Source organism: Anser cygnoides, chromosome 3 (genome assembly GCF_040182565.1).
Source record: "Anser cygnoides isolate HZ-2024a breed goose chromosome 3, Taihu_goose_T2T_genome, whole genome shotgun sequence".
Lineage (NCBI taxonomy): Eukaryota > Metazoa > Chordata > Aves > Anseriformes > Anatidae > Anser > Anser cygnoides.
The window spans coordinates 9,400,979-9,420,129 of NC_089875.1; the positions used below are offsets into that span (position 1 = coordinate 9,400,979).

Sequence of the window (19,151 nt, forward strand, 5' to 3'; positions counted from 1 at the left end):
ATCAAGGTGTAAATACTTCTGACTTTATTGATTTCGAAATAGCTGAGCCCTCTTTTTCTTCCCTCGCAAGGGTGCTGGTACCATTTTTTCAGTATACGATCTTCATGGTGAGGACCCCCCTTTGCTCTAGTACTGATTTTGCATATGATTTCAGACTTTGTGGTCTCCCAGGTTTCCTGATAAGAACTGCAGTGCTATCTACTCATGTTTAAATAGACCACTTACAGTTAAGAGTTAGCTATGGCAGAACAAAAAGAGAATACAAATACACCCTGCTTCCTTCAAATACATTTCTAGGAATATTTGTTCATGACTGGCTAATGCTGTGAAAAACAGGTCAAAAGCAGTTTCATGCCTGACCATAACTGGGGGAACGGAATATTTTTGAAAAAAACTTAGGAAGGGTGCTTGCACGGTGTGTATTTGAAGTACTAAATCACTAAATATTTATGTTAGATGAGCCTCAGAACTAAGAGATCTGGAAAAGATTCTCCTGCGGTCTTTGCATAGCTGTTTTTTCCCTTCTTCTTGGTAAAAGAACCTCATCTCCCAAAAACAGGCACAGAACAAGACTTTACAAAACTTCGTCTTACCAGTGAAGAGGAAATACAGTGCAGAAATAAATCTCTAAACAGTACAGAACTTCAGATTTTTATTGTCTAATACATTTACTTGTCCTCTGGTTTATTGAAGCAGTATGTCAGACAGCACTTGCCACAATAGTGTCTGTCAAAGTGGCTAGCCATGAAGACTCCTGCTCCACACTCCTCAGAGGGGCACTCTCGGCGCAGACGACTGATCTTGCCGTTCTCATCCACCTGTCAAGGGCAAGAGGCAACATCTCATACATACTCACCACCTTTTAGCACAAATTATTTTCAAGTACTTTTCTTTGACAAAGCAGCTTTTGGGATTGCTTTCAGGAATCTGACACAGAAAGTTCTGAAGTGCCTGACTGCAACAAACTTCTGTTTTATTTAAGAGATGGGGTATTTGCAAACAGAAGGACTTTAAATACACTGGGTGACACACAGACTGGTTACAGGCTTTGTATGCTTTAACTAGTCCCTTCCTGGTGAGAGCAAAGCATTCATCGAGCTTCATCTAGTTAGTTTTACATACCTTGTAGTACTTAAGCACTGCAAGTTTAACCTTCTTTCTCTTATGCTTGTTCTTCTTGGGAGTAGTGTAAGACTTCTTCTTCCTTTTCTTAGCACCACCACGAAGTCTCAACACAAGGTGAAGGGTTGATTCCTATTTGTAAAATAAGAAAATTTGATACCATTTGAAAGAGTCAAAATGCTTTCACAAGCCAAGAGTAGTATTTAAGCAGGCCTTTTCTTTTATCTACAGCTAATACTTAAATAGCAGAATTTCAACCTCCAGCCAACTAGGAAAACTCTTAAAGGATTTTTCACTCGTTAGTATGCAAATGAGCAGGCACCAGAGAACTGTGTGCTGTCACATCCCAAAGCCTTAAAGGTTCAAATACTATTAAAAGTATTGTGATTGTATTCCTCGGTTTTAACTAAAATTGCAGAATACAGTTTCATGATGTGACTAAGCCAATCTATCACCAATTTGTTACTGTAAAAATAATCTGGTCTTCCATTTTCTAGTTGCATTGCTGCTCATCTGACAGAGGTCAGCAGCAGTTTCCACATTAGCCCCCTAAAATCACTCACCAGAAAGTGCCAACTTACAGAGCTGACAAAAGAGAAGCAATGAAGTAGCTCTCAGAAATGTTTCCTTCTGACCTGAAGATACGACCTCCACTGCAGCAACTGCCAGATCTAGTCTTAGCATCAGTACTTCCCAAGCTAGAGTGCCACCTCCCCTCATCAATTTGTTTCAATCTATTTGAAGCACTTTTTAGGCTCACAACCTACAGCCAGTCTGCTCCTACAGCACCAGGTGGTACCGCGCTCCTCTCAGCATTTCCTACTCACTTTTTGAATGTTGTAGTCAGACAGCGTGCGTCCATCCTCTAACTGCTTACCAGCAAAAATCAGTCGCTGCTGATCAGGAGGAATCCCTGATAGGGGCAGAAAGGAGGAACACGTGAGAAATACAAACCGTGACCCACCCTAACTGAGGAGAAAGCAAAACGTGCATCTCGACCTTACCTTCCTTATCCTGGATCTTGGCTTTTACATTTTCTATGGTATCGGAAGGCTCAACCTGTTACGAAACAAGGCAGCGGGGATGTAAGACACGTTTATATTCACGCTTTGCCATGTAATTAGCGCGGGGCTGCAGGGGAAGCAGCAGCCATTTCGGGCACGCCGCCGGCCCTGCCGCGGCCATTTAGCCCTCCGCAGCTCCAGCGCGGCCTCTGCCGTGCAGCCGCGCCTTTCGTTCCGCCCCTTCCGTGTCCAGCGCCGGGCTCCGCCGGGCACCGGCTCCCGAGGCACGGCACGGCCCGGCCCGGCCCGGCGGCGAGCGGCAGCGCGGAGGCCTGGACGCGGCGAGCCACGGTCGACCCGGTGCCGGGGCGGGGCGGGGTGGTGGGCGCAGCCTCACCTCGAGGGTGATGGTTTTCCCCGTGAGGGTCTTCACGAAGATCTGCATGGCGAGCCCGGCCGCGCCGCGCAGCTCCCCGACCTGCTCCCGGAATGGCGGCGCCCCGAAAGAGCGCCGCGCCGCACCGCACGGGGTTTCCACCCCCGCCGCAGGAAGGGCGGGCAGTGCGGCGGGACTACGGCTCCCGGCGTGCCTCACCGCAGCCAGCCGCGCTGCGGCCTGCTGGGAGCTGTAGTCTCACCCCCACAGCCGAAGTGCGCCATGGGAGTCGTAGGCGGAAGGCGGGACCGCGAGGGAAGGGGAACTGCAGCCCCCATGATGCATCGCGGCTCCTCTCGCGCTGTGGGCGCCAGGCGGTGGAAGTCCGGAGTTCTCTGCACAGAGGGGCCGTGCACATGCAGACTGCCGGCGCATTAGGGACCGCCTTTTTTTTGTTTTGTTTTGTTTTGTTTTTCCTTCCCCCCCCCCGGTAGCCGTGTAGCTGTGTTTCCACAAGTCGGCGCTGCAGCGCGAAGTCCCAGAAATCTGGTCCCTCATCTCCTTCTAGTTCCGTGAAGGCAATTTAAACGCCTACAAATCCTGCCTGCATTTGTTGGGCAAATATCCTTAGAATTTTCTAGAAAAGTCTTAGGTAAGTTAGGTACGGAACAGTACTGAGAGTCACATTAATTTCGAAACCCCTGGTGCACTTTTAACAATTTCAACTTTTCTTCCAGGTTTTGATCTGAAGCACGCGTTAAATAAAGCAGGAGGGAGGTTTAGATTCTCTGTCAGAAAGGTGCCAGGTTGCTATGCTAAGCCATGGAGGGGGAGCAGAGAAACCCTCCCTTCCTTTTGGAGAAGGACAGGAGGTTTCTGGAGAGCATACGAGGAAACATACTGACAGAAACTGAAAAACTGGGCTGTGCTGAGCAAGGGTCCTCTGAGGAGTGCTACATTATATACAGTAATGTATTTGACAAGGTAATATATTTCTCAGGTAAATGAGCAAGACCAATATAGCTCACACTGACAGTGGTTTGCAGCTTTGTTTTCTGAGGAAGAATACACAAACAGACCAATGGTGAAGTGTAGGTATTTTTACACGGATCAAAGGTTGGTGCATTTTTATCCATTTCTTTTATGCCCACTATGTACGCTACAGTCAAATAGAAGCCATTATGATGAATTCATAGTACCAGAAGTTATATTATAGTAGTGTTCATGCTTGATAACCCCTTTTCTTAACTTTTTTTTTTTTTTTTTCAAATTTGAAATGGTAAAACATAAAGCTGCCTGGAAACAGGAGAAAAACCGCATAACTATAAAGACTCATGACATTTACCCCATATGCCCTGTGTGAGCATCAACTGCTCTTCAGTTAGGCTGAAAAGTTGTTTCTGAAGCTTCTGAAGGACTCCTGCCTGCCTGATTCCATCTGCCTTTTTCAGATTCTGACTGAAATGGAAGATGCTGTGAATAAATAAATAAGACACTCTTGCACACCTAGCTTTCTGGATAAGTAGGAATGAAGGTTACTCTGTCTACTTTTACATCTTCACTTATTTTAACATACTAACGTGTGGCCCCTGTACCTTTGGTTTTCCAAGCCTGTTTTTGAAGCTCTTTTTTATTATGTTAGAGTGGTGGTGTAGAGCTTGATCTAAGAAGTATTGTTTTGTCTAGCCATTTTCTTTTAAAGCTATCATGTATTAGAAAGTTCCAGAAAGATTTTTGTTGTTGATTCTCTTCCCACAAATACTGCATCCAAAAATACATTCACAGATAATAGAGTATGTTAGTGCGTACAAGAACATCCTGACTTCAATCAAACAGGAATATAAGGCATTTATTACCAGAATTAAGAATGGCCAAAGGAATGCGTTTTTTCTTTGTGGGAGATTAAAAGCTCTGGAATCTGAGTGCACAGCTCTGTTATACTATAGGAAAAGAGCAATGGAGCTTGAAGACAAGTAAGCTCTCTCTCATGATGCTTAGAACAAAATATGTTGTTTTAATTAGGATGTAAATAATTTAAGTGTAGTTGACTTCTGACACTTTTTTATGTTTTAATTGTTGGTTGTTTTGTTTGTTTTGTATGGAAGTTCCCAGTGATTGTATAAAACCTTGCTAAAAGTTGCCGTTAGATTTCCGTTCTTCGGATCCTGGTGCTGATTCTTGCGCAGTTAAAGCTGAGGTGAAATCAGCAAAGGCTTTGCTTGCACGGTAATATAGGATCAGGCTTGGGAGTTACACATCTGTCTCACAATTTATAAGAATGATATAACCTAACAGAGAACAGTCATTGCTAAAATGCATTGTCTGATGCTGAGAAATACAGAAAAGAAAGTGAATTGCTAACTTTTCCCCAGTTTAGTCTTATATTAAGAAGGTACTATATAGCTGCATTTATCTAGTAGAATTCTGCAAGGAGCCAATTATCTTGCTATGTGCAGTCTGAAATAGAATATGGCAAACTGGGGAGCAGAAAACAGCAAAACAGTGTGAGACCAAGCAAGTTCAGAAACTTTTGGTACTGATATTCTTGCAGCCTGATGTATTAAAAATGACCAGGTAACAGTTCCTGTGTTGTTTGTTTGGGGTTTTTGTTCATTTGTTTTCCCAGAATAAAAGCTATTGAGAAGAATTCTGCAAAAATTAAAAATGAAATATTAAAAATTCAAAATATAGGAAAGGTGCCCTCTGAAACCTTTGTCACACAAGAGAAAACAGTACATCCTGCTAAGCCCATCCCAGGTAAATCCAAGGTTCTGCTATTGTGAGCATTTCTTCTACATTAGGTATGTTTTTAAGTAATAATGATTACCAAATAAAAAGGCAAGCCACCCAGAATACTGCAGTTTATCAGTGAGATGCAAATCAGCCCGTGTTCCTGTCATCAGACGGCTTTACTATTTTTTGCCCAGAACAGAGGGAGTGAAAAAGCCTGTCTTTACCACTGGCTCAGCCTCTCACTTATTTGGGATGACAAGCAGGAGTTGAGGACTTATGAGGGCTAACCCCAGGGCAGGCATAGAGAGAGTTGGTTGTGCTTGCTGGATCTGCAGCAGCTGATTGTTCTGGTCTTTTATGCAAGCCAGGGCATTCCTTAAAGCTCCAACTTAAACCCGTCTGCAGCGGATCTTGTTGGCATCTGCAAGAATGAGGACTCAACAAGGCACAAGGATGTAACTGGCCCCATCTCACACCAACTGAAATGTGCCCCTGGGTTGCTTTATGGTGTTTTATAGGCACCTTTTCATAGGTGGTTATGGGAGCAGCAATTTGGCTACTGAATAGGTCCTCTGAGGACCAGAAGGTGGCAAATCTGATGCCTGTTGGAAGTAAGGATGTGAGAGATTTAGAGAATTACAGATCTGCAAGATTGAAGTCCAAACAGGAAAAATAATAAGAGATGCAGCGTAAGTGGATGTGCGTCTAAATAGAGCTTGTTTGGGAAGAGTGAACATTACCTTTGCTTGGGGAGGTCCTTCCATTTTTTGCAGGGAGGTTGCATGTGGGTGGGGTGACATGACACAACCATGATTTTTCAAAAGGCTTCAGGCAAATCTTTGAAATAAGTCATGCAGCGTAAGAAGCAAAGTCTTTCCTTGTATAAATATTTGTTTAAAAGATAGAAAATGGAGAGTAGAAACAAAAAGTATCATCTTTCCTGATAGTGCTGAGGTATTCAGGATGGCAAGGATGTGAGCCAAGTGTGAATTGCAACAGGAGAACCTTATGAGACTGAGCATCACATCTGAACTCCATGACAGACAAAAACAAAACAAAACAAAAAAAGAGTGTAAGGAATTAACTTAGAGGAGAAGCAGAGAGCAAAACAGAGTATATAATCAGACCTCTGTATCTCCTGTGTCTTGTGACTTGAGAGAGTCCAGCAGAGTTGGACTTGATGATCCTTATGGGTCCCTTCCAACTCGGGATATTCTATGATTCTATGATTCAGAGTTATTGCTGGATTTCCTCAAAAGAAAGACCTGGAAGAGATTTGCAAGAGGGATGCTGAGAGCTCATGAAAGGCATTTTGTTCTCCCACAGGTCTGAGTGTAGAGGAATCTCTCAGCTTGGAATCTCTTTCTAAACATCTCGCTCAGTTAGACAGATGGTTGCTGGAATTGAAAAAAGATGGGAACGGGAAGTACATCCCTCATCAGAAAAAGACAAAATTAGAACAAGAACTCTTGCACTTACTGACCATAAGAGATACAGCTGAAGCAAAGAGGGAAAAGCTGAAGCTCAGGTTCACAAGCATCTGCAACACTTCCTTTTGATATGTTCTTTCTGTCACATTGACATTTTTTAAAGTCTTACAGATTAAGCCTCAGGACATGAATCAATTATTAATACAGATACTGCAGATCCTATGATGAATATTTCTGCATTCATGAAACTCTTCTGATAACATACCTTTTTCCCTCTTCAACTATCTGTAGAATTTCATTAGTTGCAAATGCTATTTCTGCCTGTGCAAAATCAGACAGGACTATCACCCTGCAAAATGTCCCCTCTCAGATCACGAAAAATGATGAAAGAGGTAAAATCATTAAAATAAAATGTCAGAACAGTCAAGAATGAGAGTGTGAGAGTAGACAGTCAGCTGTAGTGAACTAAGAGTTCGGTCTTTAAGATAGTATTTTCTCCGTCTCTCTTTTCCAGAGAGATATTTCATTTTTGAGGGCACTGGCGGGAAAACTGTCTTTAGAGTTTAACTGATGTGGCAAAAGGTGTGTCTTAAACAATCATCCACTTAAGGAGATTGTTTCAATTCTTTAAAAATACATGAAAATATTTTCAGCTTAAATTATATGCCTTCATATAAATGTATCAGTTGTTAAAGTTTTTTGTTGTTGTTGTTTTGTTTTTAAATGCTTTAGCACTTTTAATGCTGATTTGCTTGTTGAGGTAGTACTGTGATTACCCTACACTGCCATATCTTATATTTCAGCTCTTGATGTCCCTAGTAAAGTGGCTGAGGATTCACTTGAATATTTTGAAAGGTAAAAAGAATATTGTTATTGTGCTCTGCATTAGCAGTTTACAACATTGGAGCTAATATATCATACTGGATGCCTGAATGCAGTCCTTCCTTTTTTTTTTTTTTTGTGACCCTTTTGGAGCTTGTAAAAAGTGCTGGCATTTAGACATAGACATTATATCAAAGGTTTGTCCGCTTTCAGAGGCTCTTCTTTGGTCCTTTTTCTAACGGGACTGACATTGAAGAGACCACCTGTTGAGGTGTATGATTAGCTTACTTCCTTGTGTTGTGAAAACTGACAAGCTAATTTTAAATATATATGGTTTTGTACCTATGGGTGAAAATGTAGGTTTTTTTTCAAAACTGAGGATTTGATGAAATTGAGGGTTTTTCAAAAGTGTCCAGATACGTGAAGGAAATTGGACATTACTGGTCTTTTCTAAAGCATCCAATGCAGAGGCTTACTTCTAGATGCCTAGATCTCATCACTAAATAATCACTTGATTTTAAAAATAGGAATTAGTTTATCAACTCATCTCGTATAGCCTGCTGTGTAACTGTTAAACAGAAGTAACTCACTTCTGTTTCTGGCAATTGATTAATTTTCTTAGTTCCTCCTAAATCACAATCTTTTACAAGCCTTATATTAAAATACAGTTGATTTCTCTTTACAATTGCCCAGATAACTCCCTCTTAGATTTCTCAGTTTTCATTATGGACACTCTCAGAAGCGCTAGGTAGTGAGGCAGAAGAAACGTAACTAGATGTGTGGGGAACGAAAATTGCTGCTTCATACTGGAAAACGCGATAAAGATGTACTAGGTTAAAATATATTTTTTTAAGCTATTTTTTTAATTTAGGATTCTTGACTGGATTGCTATTCACTAGCCAGCCATTTTGTGTATGTGTATTTATTTAGTGTTTGCAAAGCATATACTCTGTATTTTTTCTTCCTCTTTACTAGTTTCAGTGAATTATTTTCAAGTGGTCAGTATGATGCTGCAGCAATGTGTGCAATAAACTCTCCTGGAGGAATTCTCTGTAATGAAGAGGCTCTAAAGAATCTTAAATGTAAGAACTTGATAATTGGATCCATTCTTACTGGACCTTAGTTGATGTCAAGCTAGTTGTTTTAGTGCTTAGGATCTTGGGATTTATCAAACAAGATTTTTTTTTTTTTGGTGGGGGTTTGAGGCTTACATTTAAAATTCCAAATTGAATACAAAAAAATTGTAAGGCTTTTTCTTTCTCCTTTGTTCTATGTTAAGCACATGCCCTGAAAGGCAGGAAAGGAGATAGCTAGCTTACAACAGTTGTTGTTTTGTTTCTGTTTTTACTGTTGGAGCAGCACTGGGGTAAGCACTGGGTTAGGGAAAAGAATGGAACATAAACAGTTATGTAAGCTTTTCAAAAAATGTGTGGCTGGTGAAATTACAACTAGCTAATAGACTTCATTATGTTACAGGCAAGGCCTTTTCCATCACTCTGGGGCTCAGGGTCTGCAGAAGTATAATTCCTGTTACCATGGTCTTAAGGTCTAGTGTAAAGCTGTTCCTAAAGCTGTGCTGAAATTGTTTTTGTTTCTACTGAGGGGTGACATGTAGTAGACAAGAACCACCTGCTAGTCCACCTGCTAGTTTGACTGTTATATGTGTTAACTGTGTAAGCCTAGCCTTTTGAGCTGTAAAGCCATATTCCAGTTAGCTGCATTAAAAATAGTTTCTGAAATCTAAGATATGTAAAAACTATTGCTGATTTTAAATATCCCAGGTAAATGAAAAATAGTCTATATAATTTTGTCTTTGTGTCAATGTTTTGGCTTGTATTTGGAAATGCAAAATTCAGTGGTAGTGGTGGTATCAGAGATCGGAGCAGCTGAATATTTTGTTCTTCATCTGGAAGGAATCGTAGGGGCGTGGTTGAACTTTAAAAGATCAACATTTTTTGTGTGTGTGTACATATTTTTATTGGCTTTCATTCAATTTTAAAGGTAATAACCAAGAGAAGAACTGTGATAAGCTAATATGTGGGATCTGAATTACAAATTTACTAAATCAGTCTTAACAGAAGATCTTATATTCCAAAAGCAGTAAGAAGGCATTTACAATGTTATTTCTTGCATTTTCACCTTAAAAACTATATGGCTTAAATACCCAACCATCTCTCCCCCTGAGATTTACCATTACCTGTCAATGGTAAAATACTGTCATGATTCCTGTGCCTTCAGTTCTGAGCAACCTTCATTTTGAGCGATTAATGTAGCATTGCATATGACACAACCTCAGAGAAGATTTGCTAAGAATTGTGTTAGAGGCCTTTGGTGTGTGTCAGCAAACAAAGACTAAAACTTAAGAAGTCTTAAATAGTGAAAGTTACTTTTCTCTTTGTACTTTTCTGGGTGACTTTTGTTTTCAACACTAGCTCTTAGCTGTCTTGAAGGGAGAAATCTGCCCTTGCTGAAGTATTTTGACACTCTCATAAATGCAAGTACTGCAGCTGGACACCTTCCAAATTTACCTGTAATTCTGGAAGCAATTAAATGTGCGTTGTCTGAAAAACAATTAAACCTGGTAAACCATTGGGTTACACAGCAAAGGTATGTGGGTCTTCTGCACTGAGGTCCATGAGGCTTTTCCTTTTCTTCAAACTAAACCCTTTGAAACAAAACAACCAAAAATACATTAATGTACATACATTAATCCTTTTTGATTCTCCTATTTTTTTCCTTCTTTTGATTCTCCTATTAAACCCACTGTTAAATCTTAACTTCAATATGAGCATAGATCAAATAAGCGTTGTCAACGGCAAGTTCTGAAGAACACATTTTGGTTTCGTTGCTGTCAACCTTTCTTGCAGCACTGCCGAGTCCAGTTTTGTTTGAGACTCTTTTCTCTTATGCTGTAGTTAAAAACTATACAGATGCAAGTTTTTCACACCATACTGTGGATTAAGAAAACTGTAATTACTGAAAGACGGGTTTCTTTCATTCTTCTCTTGATGCCAGAAACCCGAGCATTTCCTTTTCTCTGAAAGCAGCTTTGAATCTCCCATGTCCAGGAGGAATGTAAGAATGTTCCTCCCAGCTGCCACAGACTGGAATTGCAGTAATCTCTAAAAGACATGTCCCATTGGTTGCTATTACTTTCTGTGGCAGTTCAGACATTAAGAAAGAGAAGGAAGAGGCTACTTTTTAAAATGTAGAGAATTAAGGCTGCAAGGGAGGCAGAAAGAAAAAGGGGTATAGTTTAATAGTTATACATGTAGAAATATGCCCATCTATACAATCCACTTATGTTGGAGCTCATTTTGAAATATTCTGAAGTTACAAAGCATATTAGGAATGCTGGCCTGTTTTGTTGCCTTGTCTTCTTCAGACTAACCTTTTCTGAGGCAGTGGGAGACGTTATTTATGATTATGGGAAAGAGGAGCCAAACAACATGTCGGAATGCCTGGCTTTGGCTCAGGCTGCATATGGTCATTCTGGTGCATACAAAAAAGTTGTGTTGTGCCTGTGTAAACAGGGCCAAATTGCTGGAGCAGCGGATTATATTCAGCAAGTGGAGCATTTTTCTTTAGGTAAATAATAAGGCGCTTGTATTGTCTTTCATGATTGTTCTACCGTTTATTTATTTTAGGTATAATGACGATGCTTTGGACCACATTTGTACAGAAGGAATTTGAAGTGAATCGAAATCTGAACTTCTCATCATGTTTAAGTAGACCTCAAGAACTCTGATTAAAAGACCCTGTATGCTTTATCATAATATCAATGCGTGATCTTCTGAAATAAGGAATTTCTTTTTGTACCCTTGTTTGAAAAACACTGGAGGGATTTCCCAAAACCCCAGTAGGAGGCTTGCAGGAAGTCTCAGAGATTTAGCCCTCTGGAGGATCATGAGTTTATTAATCAAACAATGAAAGGAAAGAAGGGTGTCCTATGTTCTTTATTAGGTTCCTTTCCACTTAGCTGACTTCTGGCTGTGTCATTTTTTTCTTCTATATGTATTCTTGCTTAGAATGTTGTTGCTCAGTTAAGTTACAGTTTTTCATGCTTATTTTATTATTTTTTCTTATTTTATTCCCTGACCATATTCCAAATCATTTTAAAGGCGGATTTTCAATATTAAGTTCTTTTCTGCTGTGTGCTCATTTTCTCATTCTGTGAGATTTCTAAAATAATTACAGAAAAGATTTTTTTTTTCCAAGTAAATGAAGGTTAGATTTTAATCACATAGTAGCTTTTCCACAGTGTTTAGGAAAATTGTTGTGTTCTTTTATAGTGAGGAAGGGTAGAAGTGACCATGTGCAAATATATAATAATCTTGGTGTTTGATTTTCAGATGATTACTTCTTCTTATTGGAAAACTGTCCTAGCACTGCATTAATTCGCTGTCTCAGTCAACAGTGGATTAGAAAACCACCATTTTCATCTGTGGGGGCTACAATCCTGTCTTTTATCTCAGCCAAACACAAAAAGCATGGCTTTCAGCTGTTGGAGGAAATGAACAATAAAAGTAAGCACAGCAAAATTTGAATAACAAACTTTCAGACTTGACATTTTAATTCAACTCCAGTTTCAGCCTGTAAATTACTGTGGATTCAGTGCTCCTTGTTTATAATGGAAACTAAATAAAAGCTTTTCCTTCACAGCAAGCTGAACTGTGCATTCTTGCGTCTTCTGAAGCTCCCACAGGGATGAGGGTCACTCACGTCAGATTTCACAGCCCATCCTGCTTGCTCTCACACACACAGGTTCAGTCTTTGCTGTTGCACAGAGCACCCCTTGGGGCAAACAAACCACTGAAATAATTGTGCAGGCACTTTGCTTGCTTCTAGCAGAGACTCTGTAGGCTGCCTCTTGGACAACCAGTAACTTATTTACTGCTTAGGACATAAAAAAGAAATAACCAAAGTCCTACTTTGATGTAAGATTTGTAAGTTCCCAGAGCGTTTACACTGCCAGGTACAGAAGTCTTCAGGCAACGTGAGCTCAAGCCAAGGACAGACAGCTGCAACAAACCACATGGGCAGCATGTGCTGCAGAGTCTGCAGGAAAAGTAATGCTTATTTGCCTAGACTTAGCCAAGAAACTCAGGAATGGTTATTTCCATCTATTGTATATATTGTATCTTGCCCTTAACTGCTCTTAACTTTGGTGTCTGCCACTTCTCTGTCGTTCTATTGCTCTTCTGGGTTTCAGAAATGATTTTGAGTTTAATCAAAGATTTTAGCCTTTAATCCTTTTCAATTAAAGACTGCTTTTCTTATAAGTCTTTAATGTGATCAGCTGTTCTTTCCTCAATCATAGGATTTATAATCCATCTGAAAAAAACTGATCCATCTGATTTGTGCAGTATCCCTAATATGATTAATACAGAGCTTATTGAGGCAAATACAGGGTCTTTATATATATAATGTTTTTTTCTTTTTTTTTATTTTTTATTTTTCTTTTTATTTTTTCTTTTTATTTTTTTCTTTTTTTTTTTTTATTTCCCTTAGATGCTTTGGAACAGATTGTTCTAAGTGACACTGTCAGCACTTGGGAAGACTACAGTAAGATAGCAGTTACCTGTGCAGAAAATAAGCATGAAAAGTTATCTCAGAAAATTGTGTCAGTCCTCACCTCACAGGATGGAGTGTTTGACAATTCACGACTTGAAGGTGAAAAAGACACAAGGATAATGGAACAGGTTTTCTAGTAGTTTTCCTGTGTAACAACAGAGGGAGCTGTTACAGCAGTCAAGTGAAGAGTCCATTTAGCTCTTTATATGAATTACAGTAAACAGTAAGCATGCAGAAAACAGTACTGAGAATTATTTTACCAGCAAGTATCAGTTATTCATCGCTCTTAATGTGTCTGTGTGAGAATGTGTTCATGGCAGTGTTTTGTTTAACTGGAAATGTATCCTTAATGTAGAAGAAAGTTGGCATATGACACTCTGGAGTGGTGTACTGTGGTAATGATACACATTTCTTTTATCCACCCTGTTCTCAGCTTCAGTACATCACGTCTGTCTTTTAGGGTAGTGCTGGAGGGAGATACTGCACAGGGTTTGGAATCAGTGTGGGTAAGGGAAACTGGTGTTCATGGATCATCGTTCTGAGGGCACTGTACAATAGGGCATTGTGCAAGGTAGACTCACCCTAATGCCTTTTTCTTTTTTTTTTTTTTCTGGTAGGCCAGAAAGGTCACCATCACTAGAGTCATAGTACAAGTTAGATTATCCTGATAATCTAACAAATCCTGTCAAAATGCAACAAGTGCTTGCTTAGAACAAAGTTAGGTTTCAGTTCTGCACATCCAACTGCTTCTTGGATTCCTGTGGGAATTAAGTGACCATATTGCAATGTAAGAGCCAGTACTGGAAGTCTTACTTAGCTTGGATCAGTTATTAAGAGATGGGTGATTCAGCCTTAGAAAAAGGAAGATGTCCAACTATAGTCTTATGCTGGGTGCGTGTTGGCAGAGCCTGTTTTTAGCTCTCAGCCCACAACCAGTATAAACAGGAAGAATGCTGAATGTCATCTATTGCTGTCACTGTGCTACATGTTCCCAAATAACAGATATCTCTATAATTAAGCTAGATATGACTATTGCTGTGTTGTTATTTTTTTTTTTAATTTTTAATGCATTTTTGCATTTTAAAAAGTTAATAGGAAATATTTGTTATATGGGTGAATCTGAAGAGTTAAGATTCACAAGAGAACTTTCTTTAAAAGAAGAAAAATATAAGTCTGCAGATATTTTAAGTATTGGGTGTGAATCAAGAACAGAGAGGGGTATCCAATTTCCATTTTTAACGTTTAGAATAATGACTTCTAAATATAACCCTTAAATTAAATACATAAATATATTGACATTTTCTGAAATAAATTACTGTTAAACATATAAATACACACATACACACATATATATTATATATATATATATATATATATATATAGTAATTCCTGTCACTTAATAACGTGTTTCCAAATACTTGTGAATTATTACTGCTCTGAAGAGCTTGTAGTTTATGAAGGTTTCATTAGGGATACAGTCGTTATAATGAACATTACAACTTTAACCTTGAGTGGTTCAAATCTATCAAAGACTGGCTGTTTTAGTAGCTCTTCGGTGTTGTAGAAAAATGTAACTTCTGTGATGCGAAGGAGCAAGGCCTTGCCAGGACGCCTTTGTAGTTGTCTCAGCTGATCACATCTTTTCCCAGGTAGAATTTCTTTTTTAAGCTAATATATATTATTTTGTATTACATCTGCTATGTTGACAAAGAATTTAAAACATTTTTAAAAGTCAAAAGGCATTTGATAAAATTCTGTTTGAAGGAAAGGGGGGAGAAGGAGGTGAAATTGTCAGAAGAAAGTAAGGAACAATGAGATTGAAAATATTTATTATGGCACCTATTTCTGCGTGTATTCAGGAAAAAAAAATACTTAGGTGATGTTTAATTTACATACAATTGCAGCTGAATTTTGACTAACATTTGAGTACATTTCTCCAGAATTACTAACATGCTTTGGGGACCACTTGGTTTTATAAGAAATGCAGTGTTCACAAAATGCTTATTTTCCAGATTGAGATAGTTATTTCTGTAACAGAACTGAAGCATTCTTTACTGAGACCTGATCTCTTCCTTAGCTCAGCTTGACACCCCCAGAGCGACCACAGACTTCTACACTTTCTGACTGTGAAATGTGGAGCAGTGGAATTCCATTGGAAAGCTTTTTCCAGAGTCCGGTATCATCACACATGATGAACTCAGAGGTCAGTAGACGTTTCTCTTCCCACTTACGCAATCTAATTTAGTTATGAAATTCTTGAATTTTACTAGTGACCAACTTGCTTTGGACAGTCTGTGCCAGATGAAAATGGATTCATTATTATACGTGACTGTGCCTATTGAAACCTCAGGTTCAATTTTCTCATTCTGTTTTTTGCTGGTGTGCATCTATTAGTTTCAATGGTGCTATTTCTCATATATGTAATGAGTAACAAAGGATCGTTATCCTAATAGTTGTCACAATTATTATATGATAAGGTGGGGTGAGCATTTGATCTTAGATACATTGTATGTATTGTAACCTGATTTACAGTATAGCATAGATTGGAATGTGACCCAAAAGATGAAAGTAATGAATGAAAAGATCACTGACATTCTTTCTGCATGAAAGCTGACATCATACAAGAAAGCAGTGCAGATATAACTGACATGCTCCCCCAGGTGACTTCATGGTTCTTGTTTAATATTTGCAGCAACTGAGAAATGAAAATGCTTGTTTAATAAACAAGACAGTGATGGGCTAAACCCACAAAGTTTTATTCTTTTTCTTTATAGCCATTTTTACTGTGCAGAGGTGGTTTCTAGCAAGGATAGGTGATCAAATGGCAGGCCTGAGGTATGTGCCAGTTTAGTTGCCCTGTTTACTTGCTATTTTGTATTAAGCATTCTGTAGAAGTTTTAGAAATCATGCTACATAAGAAAAACAATGTAAGGGTGGAGTCAAATGTATACACTTAGAGCAGACAAAATTGTTACTGGGGAGGAGTGTATGGGGAGGTATTGCATTATATGCCTTATTTTCCTTCAAAGGAACTTTGAGCTTTGTGTGTCTCCTAGTCCAATAATCATTTGATAATCATCTGCTCAGGCTTAAAGTGATTTAGACCTGTGTGTTTTATTCAGCAAGATAAAGAATTTACAATTACTTCCTCTTGCAAAAAAAAAAAAAAAAAAGCACACAAACAAAGCAAACGAAAAACTGTCTTAAATCTCATGGACATTCTATTTAGCAGTCAATATACTTTTACCCAAAGTCTCCATAAAAGCTAAGTAATATTTTAATAGTACTTAAACATCTAAAGTTACATTAAAAAAAAAAAAAGACTTTCAAAAAGTTAGAAACATCTGTAAATGCCTAAGCAACTTTAAAGCCTACCCCTAAATTGCTTACAAACCTTTACATCCCCAGTCCCCGATGGAATTTTCAATGTGATTTACCCAGTGTCACAGAGAAGGGAACTGTTTGATCACCTGGCCGTTAGGAGATTCTGGAACACTTTGGATACTGGCAATATATTTCTTTCTTGTTTATTTATTAATCAAACGCAGTATTAATAGTTTACCTAGTGTTGAAACGATTTTGAGTTAGGTAAAGCAATCTGGCTGAAATGTAATTATAAGAAAGTAGGTGTGAATTTTAAAAGTGGTTGAAGAATGAACAATATTTACAGGTAGACATCATCACAGTCCTATGCAATTGTTTATTGCCAAGCTCTGACTAGCTGACTTTATTTCTGTCTCTAGTTGGTTGGTGTGCTGCATTCACCTCCCTCAAATGCAGATCTGACAAAGGTAAGCCACAGATTTATACCTTTATTTGATGAAGAAATTAAGCCCTTTCAAGATAGGTGTCACATTTTTTGACCCCTTGTGTAGAAAAGAATTTGAAATTAAAGATGTCAGAATGAGAGGAAATGCAAGGTTAGTTACATAGCCTAGTGTCCAAGATGCTTACTGGAAGGAGGAAATTACAAGCTGTGCTTTCTGCTTTATTGAATTATTTAGACTTCAAATACATTATTCACTGGAAAAATACAAAGCTCTTCCAAGAACCACTTCCAAGGTGAGTGCCCTTACTGCATATAAGATGTTTTTTCTCCAAATTCCACTAAGAAATTTCACAAGGGTTTAAAGAAGTGTTAATACCATTGTTACTGCATTCTCATCTTAGTGAGATGATTTTTTTCTGATATTACTCCAGCAAGTTTTATGGAAAGAAGGAGATGGCTACAAATGTAGATAGCTTTTTGCATGCTTTAATGACAAAATCAGATGCGATGCAAGAGTTATGTTTTCTGAAGTTATGAGAAGCAAAATAAAATGTTGTGGTACAGCTTTCACCAAATGCAAATCACAGGTGGTGTGTTATCTGTATAAAAAGGTTTGTTTTGATGAACAGATAAATGATGAAGATATTAATAAGGTTTTATGTTGATAAGAATCCTTCAGTGGTATTTGTAGTACCTTTTAAGGAAAACGAAATATTTTATTTAAATGTGTTATATAAATATTTAAATATTTTAAAACTTATTCCTTCAGGATCTTCCCATTATTTCATTTTTTTTCTTCTAGCTTTCTTGTATTCCCATAGTGCAATTATGCTCATACTTCAAATCATAGAATGGCAGGGAACAATCTTTCACTGGCAGGCGATTAATGATATTAGTATGGTGACCTAATACGGTAAATATGGTCTATTTCCATCCTGCTGTAATCCCATTGAAACCTATGAGTCACACTGAGGATGTTTGGCCTTATGCCTTTTCCTTTGCTGAATTTTAAGACTCTGTGAGTCTCCCTTCTGTCTTTCAAAGCTGTGTGTGCAGTCACCTGATTTGCATCATTACTGAAGCCTTTAGTCAGAAGGAACTATAGAAGAGGCAGCAGTGGATTTACCTAACCAATCAACTGAGCTCTCCCAAGCACAATTATGTGAATCCTAGACGCGGTAGCATTGTTTTGACAGATGGCTTCAAAACTTCCAGAGACATTGAGAAATCCTGATCACTTTATTCTAAATTATTTGGAACCTGCTATCTAATCATAGTGTTCCAGACTTCATTAATTCAAGCTTCTCACTGAATTTACTAAGCCATAAATTCTGGATTGTGTTTTGCTCCAGTGATATTCACTCTGACCATTCCACTGGGTAGCTGAAAGTGCAAGTAGATATCTCTGAAGATTGCAAAACGCAGCAAAAAAATGAAGTATTAGTTTCTGAGTTTTTGTGGCAGGGTTCTGTCAAGCTTAAACTCCAGTTGTTCACTATCTTATGTTCAACAAAAATAAACATAGTACCAAAAAAAATTTTGAATGCTATAAATATGCTGTAAGGGAGAGAATTAGCACGCATACAGCTGCTGAAGGCAGATTTGATAAGCTGTAGTAAATTCATTTTGCATGAATCTTGCATTGATGAAATTTAAAAGGTTAAATCATTTGCAGTAACTCACTGTTAACCCCTGATGTAAGTGGAACATCTAACTATATTTCTACTTCAGAAGTAAAAATAATAAAAGATTGTGAAGTGGCATTGTAGCTACAGTCATTCAGGCCTGCAGTTCCTGATGATTTTTTTTCACCAAGACTAATGTCTTTTAAGAAGCATGAATGCAGATGAATCCGTGCTTTATGTTTCAAAGTGATACTTGGCACAAATGCAGGAAAAACTGCACAGCTTTCCCTCCTGCAATCAGCAGAGCTACAAGTAGTCAGTTACAACCATTTTGATCATAAATCATCTTGGAAGGGGGGAGCAACCCCTAGTGTTTCATATAAGCTTCAGTGTTCCTGCAGTATAAGAATGCTGAGTTGAGTTGCTTTTTTTTTTTTTTTCTAAGTAAAAGGATTTTTTTCAATAAAACAATATTAGAAAAGAAATCTCTGCTGGGTATCTTGCAAAGATTATTTCTTTTATTGCAGTAGCACTGAGACTGCATTCTCATTTTACCAGATATTGTTCAAATACCAAGAGACAGACAGCAAAGATAAAAAGAAAGCAAACTATAAATACTCAAGGGATCTGGAAAGGTCATTGATAGATGCTTTTGTTCTGGTTACTTTTCTGAATTCTAAAATAGACAATGAAAAG

The 19,151-nt window shown here is 38.5% G+C and overlaps 2 protein-coding genes across 2 annotated transcripts in view; one reads left to right on the forward strand and one right to left on the reverse strand.

Moving 5' to 3' along the window:
• Positions 1-635: 635 nt before the first annotated feature.
• On the reverse strand, positions 636-2,681 carry RPS27A (ribosomal protein S27a). The gene is made up of 5 exons (XM_048060930.1): positions 2,524-2,681; positions 2,127-2,181; positions 1,950-2,035; positions 1,123-1,254; positions 636-818 (listed from the first exon to the last, which is right to left on the reverse strand). Exons 1-5 carry the CDS (start codon positions 2,569-2,571, stop codon positions 669-671), a joined length of 471 nt encoding a protein of 156 aa, XP_047916887.1. The 5' UTR covers positions 2,572-2,681; the 3' UTR covers positions 636-668.
• A 5-nt stretch (positions 2,682-2,686) lies between these two features.
• CLHC1 (clathrin heavy chain linker domain containing 1) overlaps positions 2,687-19,151 on the forward strand; it is a 48,533-nt gene continuing 32,068 nt past the window's right edge. The window contains exons 1-16 of the mRNA XM_066995519.1: positions 2,687-3,154; positions 3,240-3,486; positions 4,288-4,475; positions 5,129-5,259; positions 6,562-6,785; positions 6,868-7,057; positions 7,469-7,520; positions 8,463-8,569; positions 8,847-8,853; positions 9,900-10,094; positions 10,873-11,075; positions 11,840-12,013; positions 12,999-13,160; positions 15,139-15,264; positions 15,836-15,896; positions 16,805-16,852. Of these exons, the coding sequence (XP_066851620.1) occupies positions 3,325-3,486; positions 4,288-4,475; positions 5,129-5,259; positions 6,562-6,785; positions 6,868-7,057; positions 7,469-7,520; positions 8,463-8,569; positions 8,847-8,853; positions 9,900-10,094; positions 10,873-11,075; positions 11,840-12,013; positions 12,999-13,160; positions 15,139-15,185 (1,842 nt within the window). The 5' untranslated portion in view covers positions 2,687-3,154; positions 3,240-3,324 and the 3' untranslated portion in view covers positions 15,186-15,264; positions 15,836-15,896; positions 16,805-16,852. The remainder of the gene's footprint in view (positions 3,155-3,239; positions 3,487-4,287; positions 4,476-5,128; positions 5,260-6,561; positions 6,786-6,867; positions 7,058-7,468; positions 7,521-8,462; positions 8,570-8,846; positions 8,854-9,899; positions 10,095-10,872; positions 11,076-11,839; positions 12,014-12,998; positions 13,161-15,138; positions 15,265-15,835; positions 15,897-16,804; positions 16,853-19,151) is intronic.